Raw genomic sequence first — 6000 nt, 5'->3', positions numbered from 1 at the left:
GGGTTGAGGGGGGGGCATCCCCAGCATCTCCACCCTCCTCACCTATAAACGGCACCATTTAGACATGCTGAGGACAGAGAATGCAAGATCCACAAATCAAAATGGAGACTCTGGGACGTCTTGCCCTGGAAAAAATGTAAACCCTGGAGGCAATTTCCTGCATTTGAAGCGATTTCAAGACTATTTCAAAAGAAAAAATTATGCAAAGGAAAGTGAACAAAGGAACTTGAGCTGATATTTAACTGTGACTGCTGGAGGCTTTCTCTGTCCTCCTATGCTATCAGCAGATGTGCCCCAGAGTCATGCAAGCCAGTGGATGACACCAGAGCAGGTTCCCCACTGGCCTGTCTGTATGGATGTTGGGAGCCGAGCCTTAGCTGCCATCTCAAATCCCTGCTCCTACACAGCCACGTCCTCGGCATCGCTGTGGGTAGGGCTATCAGATTTCGGCACCAGGCTTCCCAGATATGTGTATTTGTTTGGGTTTAAATAGAGGCACAGAAAAGCAGGGTGCTCCTTTATGCTAGATCATACTGCACCATTAGTTTAAATTACACTACACAGCCAAACCAGCAACATATTGCCCTCCTCCCCACCCCCAAACATAGTAAAACCACAGGAAGAAAACACTGATTACAAAACAGATCAAAATCCCCCCAGCCTCCACCCAATCCAGCCACCTCAGCCCTTCTCAGATGCCTCCCCAAAGAGGCAGACAGCACTGGGGGGCCCTGAAGGGCCACACATTTGGGGCATTTCAGACCAGGTTTGGGCGTGAGCAGCAAGTTGAATGTCTCTTACAGAGACCGCCCTCCCTTGGCGACCAAGGGCCAATGGCTCAAGCAGCTCTACTGAGCCCAACTGCAGCACTGTGGCATGGGGAGCGGGGCGGTCTCTCAGGTCCCAATCATTTAGGGCTTTACAGGTGACGACCAACACCTAAATTCAAGAAGGTGTATGACAGGAGAGCAGCCCGGGGCCCATTGGCCACAGCACTCCAGGGGTCACAGAGCAGCTGGGAAGCAGCAATGAAACAGTCAGATCAGGCCTGGATACCGTAGCTCATGGCCTGAGATGTTATCCTACTTTGCTACGGCCTGGGCCATAGCTCAGCGAGCCCAGAGACGCGGCAGCTCGGCGACAGAGTGTTGCCTATTCTAGGAAGTGCCAATCTGCCATTGTAGCAGGCACTAATCTATGGTAATGAACCAGCCAATAAGTAATTAATGCAGGCACTAGGCTGAGACCACTGAACTCATCCCTTAGGTGAGCCTATATTGTCTGGCTGCAAACACAGGCAAAGCACTGAATAAACCAGCTGGAGAGGAATTTAAGCAAGACGGAAAAGCCAACGGGATGCCCGCTGGCAAGGTAAGGAAGCAGGGCTGATACGCTCTGTGTTTTGGCAGTGCTGATTAACTGACATGCAAGGGACTCAGAGCTGGTTCCGGACGGGATGGAGGGGGGATTACTGTCTGGGCGGGGCATAGTTGGGATAAAAATGGCACCAAGTGCATGGAGCAGGAAATGCATTGAGGCTTGAAGCGGTATGTGACCACGCAGGTTCATCAGCTCAGTGTAAGACACGCCACCAGCCAGCCCGCAATTGACACACTGACAGGCAAAAGCAGACAGGAGCTTCAGCGCATTGCTGGGAAGGCTTTGCTGCAGAGCTGCAGGGCCAGCCTATCAGGCAAAGAGCTCGTAGGCCATTGTGTGCATGGGAGAGGATGCTCCAAAACGTCTGCCAGAGAAAACCTTTGCCAGTACGAACGGCAGAATACAGGCAGGGTAGAAACGCTCTGAATGAAGCTCAAATGGCAGTGACCTCAACCTCCACTAGCAATGATGGACAGAGCAATGCAGCCCCAGCCCTGCAGGACACATGGCCAGAAAAGGAAGAGGGCATCTGTCCTGCTGAGCTACTGCAATAATGGCTCTGGCTGTGATGGCAGCACGTTGGCGTGGGATAGGAAGGGTTAAAATGAGGCCTGGATTAACCCGGTGCAGCTCTGGCCTTTCTGACCCTCTCAGATGATGTTTCCAGGTCATCTAAGTTCTTTGTCCAAAGGGTGAGTCAATGAAAAGAATCAACACGGGTTCCTAGTCACAGGGCAGCCAGGGCAGCCAGCTACCAGGCAGAAGAATCCCAAGGCTAGACTGGCACAAGTGGGTGCTACAACTAGGCCAGATATTCTCCTCTCAGTCACCCCACTGATTCCCATAGGGCTGTGCTGGTGTAGCCGAGGGCAGCAGCTGAGCCACTGTACCAAGGCTGTCAGTAGGAGTTTCTTGCTGTGCCTTTCCCCATCCCTCTCTCCCCACCGTCGCTTTCTATGTGTTTTTCACTCTGCTCTTTGCCGTTTTTCTCTCCTTCCTCTTTGCTCCGTCACCTTTTCTCCTCTCCGGATCACGGACCCAGTAACACTGGGGTTGGGACAGAACCCACAGTGCTCCACTGAGTTTAAAACCAGTTTGCCCCACCCCAGTTTGAACACAGCAGGGCCGTACTCAGGACGTAAGCTGTTGAGAACGTGGGTGGTGTGGCATAGTAGACAGAGCAGTGCACTGGGAGTCCGGACACCTGGTTTCTGTTCCCAGCTCTACTGCTGGGTCTCCTTGCCAAAGTCACTTCCTGTCTCAGTTTCCCCACCCCTAAAATGGGGCGAATAGTACTGACCTCCTTTGGAAATCACTGAAAGCTGCTGAGGAAAAGCTCTGTATAAAAGCTAGGTATTATTATATTATCATTCAAACCCATACGGACATCCCTTCTGGACTTGAACTCTAACCTTTCTCCGAGCATTACCCAAAACCAGGACTACAGGTTTGGCATGGTGAGAAAAATGTCCCAGATACCAAGATCTTCCTTGTCCATGACTTATCTTTTTGTCTGTGGTTTTAATAAACTCACCCCACAGCAGCAGCTCCTGCCCCTCCTGCTCGGGGCATTGTGACCAGGCGCATGGGTCACAGCACTGCTCAGGTTTGGCCAGGCTGCCCCTCCATTATCATGATGGAGGCGTGGCCAAGTCCAACCTGAGCAACGCTGAGACCACGTGTACCAAGTAGCAGTGTGGGGAGCAGGGCCCAGCCCCATGGGACAGGGAGGGATGGCTCAGTGGTTTGAGCATTGGCCTGCTAAACCCAGGGTTGTGAGTTCAATCCTTGAGGGGGCCCTTTAGGGATCTGGGACAAAAATTAGGGCTTGGTCCTGCTTTGAGCAGGGGGTTGGACTAGATGACCTTCTGAGGTCCCTTCCAACCCTATGATTCTATGACAGGAGTCACCACTGACTGAGGGATAAAGGTGGGGTGGGCTCACACTCCACCCCAAACTCCACCTGGGACTCCTCCTCCTCGTTTGTCATGGCAATTTTTATCCACAATCCCAAACCAGTGACTTTTATAAATTGACCATGCCTGATTTGTGACTTCTGATACAAGATGCTGTGACAAATCTGCAGCCCTACCCATAACCACAAAGCCCGTGACAATCAAGCAGAGTGCAGGTATGTGTAAAATCGAGGCTTTCCTAGAACGTGTCCTTTGGAGGCAGCCCATAGAGCAAAAGAGCCATGAAATAGTATGAAGCTAAAGGCGTGCTCGACACCCAGCTGCAGCATCACAGTATTTCAGGTGGGTGGGGAGGGGTGGGGCCGACGGTCACTGAATGTAAACTTTCCAAGGTCTTTTTTGATCCTGTTAAGAACAAGAAGCAAACCCACTTCAGTTGCACCTGATCTGCTGCTGGATAAGCCCCGTCCATGCTGAGATCAGACGGAATTTGATTTTAATGTGATGAAGGCGACTCCCACTTAAGTGGCATCAAGAAAACAAGCCAACGTCCAAGCTTGCACCGGCCCTCTTGGAAATGTCTTTCCGTCTTTGTGTTGCTGTGGGAAGCATGAGGAATGAAGGGAGGTTGAAGCTGTCAGGAGCCACAGACTCTGCCTGCAGGCCTGCTGGGAAAGGAGCAGAGAGAGCAAATGGATGTGACACAGGAGTCAAACCACCCCCCACACACCCGCTGAAGGGCTGATCCCACGTGGGCAGTGCCCTCCCCACCAGGCTCTAGAGTTGTCCTCATGCGCTTTCCCAGGCTCAGTGACTATTCATCATTCACAGCGGCAATTCGTAGTCATTCATAATGACAGCGACTGGTCATTGGGCCAGGGAACGCGAGCGAGAATGACAGGACAGCCTGGTGTCTAGGGATCGATGTGGCATGGGAGTGGCTCAAGCTAGCTACCCGAGTCTTGGCTCAAGCTAGCTACCCCTGCATCTGAGCTCTGGTGGCTAGCCCAAGGGCCCCAATCCTGATCAGAGCTTCTGGGCACTTCCTAAACAAAAATAATCAAAGTCTGAAGGTATGGTGTTTGGACAGCTAGTTTGCTAGTCTCCTTAGCATATCCGTCTCTTGACAGCATCAGTAGGAGTTATGCATATACATTCCCTGGGGTAGAGTAGTGTTATAGAGCATTGCCTTTATTCTGTCCTTAAGAAACTCTGTTTGTAAAATAAGGTCTTACGGTTGTGCGCTCTGTTGTTGCCAATGCTAGGTAACTCCTGTAGATCTTGGTGGCTTATAGGTAACCTGCTAATGAGAGGAAGATGGGAGGGACAGGCTAGAGTGGTTTTGGGGCTGGACAGAAAGACCTACTGGACAGAAAGACCGGCTGATTTCTCAAGCTTTCAGCGTGTTAGGTGAAAAAGACAGAGGGCCAGGTACATCTGTGCTGTAATGCCATCGACGTCAGTTACACCACGCGCGAGATCAGTTTGACCCAGGGATCCTTCCTTTCATAGGTGCTGGAAATAGGGGTGCGGCAGCACCTCCTGGCTTGAAATGGGTTTCCATTATATCTAGAGTTTACAGTTTGGTTCAGTGGCTCTCAGCACCCCCAGTATACAAATTGTTCCAGCACCCAAGTTTTCTTTAAACACAAATAAGTCCAGTGGCATCTAAGCAGGTGGAGGTGGGAGTGTACTGAAGAGGAAAGGTCAGGCCAGCCCAGGCCTTCCCTTGTTTAGCTGGTCGGGGATTTTTCCATCAGAAACTGCCAAGTCATCAACACCACAACTTTTCATGAGGTGGTTTTGATGAAGTTTTTCAAATTTTGGGGGGGAAATATTTTTTGGAAATTGTTGAAACGTTTCATGTCAAAACTGTAAAACTCTGGTTGGTGTTTAGAAATGCAAGCTAATTTAAGTTAAAAATTTTTTTTTCATTCTCAAATTTTAAGCTAATTATAGTTTTAAAAAGTTTTTTAAAACATAGAAATGTTTCCATCAATTCAAGTTGGCAAAAAATTTAGAGATTTTGCATTTTGGTTCCCGATTCAGGAATATTTGTTGATCTCTCAAAATATTTCAACAGGCAGGAAACCCATTTCCTGCCCCACGGGGCTCCCCAAAGAACGACGGTAAGGGCAGGGCCATGAGGAAATTTTGCTGGCTTCATGGTTGGCGTCTCTGAGAGCAGGGAGGTCTACGTTACCCATGATCTTGTCCTGTGCAGAGGAGACCAGGGAGTGAGTCTACATAATGGAACAGGTGAAACTGCAGCATTCCTTGAGCAGGGTGAGGCCTGTTTTGGTCATGTATGGTGTGGAGGTTTGCTGTCCTCTGGACATCACCTTCTTCTCTTTGACAGGGGCTGTTAAAAAGATCTTGTTATCGTAATGGTCAACAGCAAAAGACCAGAAGGAGGGCTAGTATCAGTGTCACCTTGTAGGGCTTCCCTCACTGGATGGGACCTGGGTCCCAAGAGGTCAGGGCTGGGATGTACCTCCCAAATGACCAGGGCTGAGACATATGTCCTTAGGAGTCATGAGACATGTCCCATGTGATCTCAGATGCGATCGAGTGGGCCCAGACTGGACTTGCCTCCCAAACAGTCATGGATGGAAAATGCCTCTATTATTGCCAAGGATGTGCACATCTCACTTGGCCAATGATCTGCCTCCTCTGTGGATAAGAAAGAGTCCCAGAAGAAGGA

At 50.2% G+C, this 6000-nt stretch overlaps 1 protein-coding gene across 2 annotated transcripts in view; it reads right to left on the bottom strand.

Moving 5' to 3' along the window:
• Positions 1 to 390: 390 nt before the first annotated feature.
• Positions 391 to 6000, bottom strand: part of LOC311530185 (bMERB domain-containing protein 1-like) — a 57025-nt gene continuing 51415 nt past the window's right edge. The window contains exons 6-7 of one of the 2 annotated variants that reach the window (XM_084646661.1): positions 5500 to 5658; positions 391 to 3964 (exon numbers count right to left, since the gene is read on the bottom strand). In XM_084646661.1, coding sequence (XP_084502787.1) covers positions 5540 to 5658 — 119 coding nt within the window. In that variant the 3' untranslated portion in view covers positions 391 to 3964; positions 5500 to 5539. The remainder of the gene's footprint in view (positions 3965 to 5499; positions 5659 to 6000) is intronic. The other variant, XM_084646660.1, reaches the window with a different exon arrangement.

Source organism: Lepidochelys olivacea, assembly GCF_965140295.1.
Source record: "Lepidochelys olivacea isolate rLepOli2 genome assembly, chromosome: 14".
NCBI lineage: Eukaryota > Metazoa > Chordata > Testudines > Cheloniidae > Lepidochelys > Lepidochelys olivacea.
The sequence above is the reverse complement of the archived record's forward strand: the minus strand, read 5'-3'. Positions and strand labels throughout refer to the sequence as shown.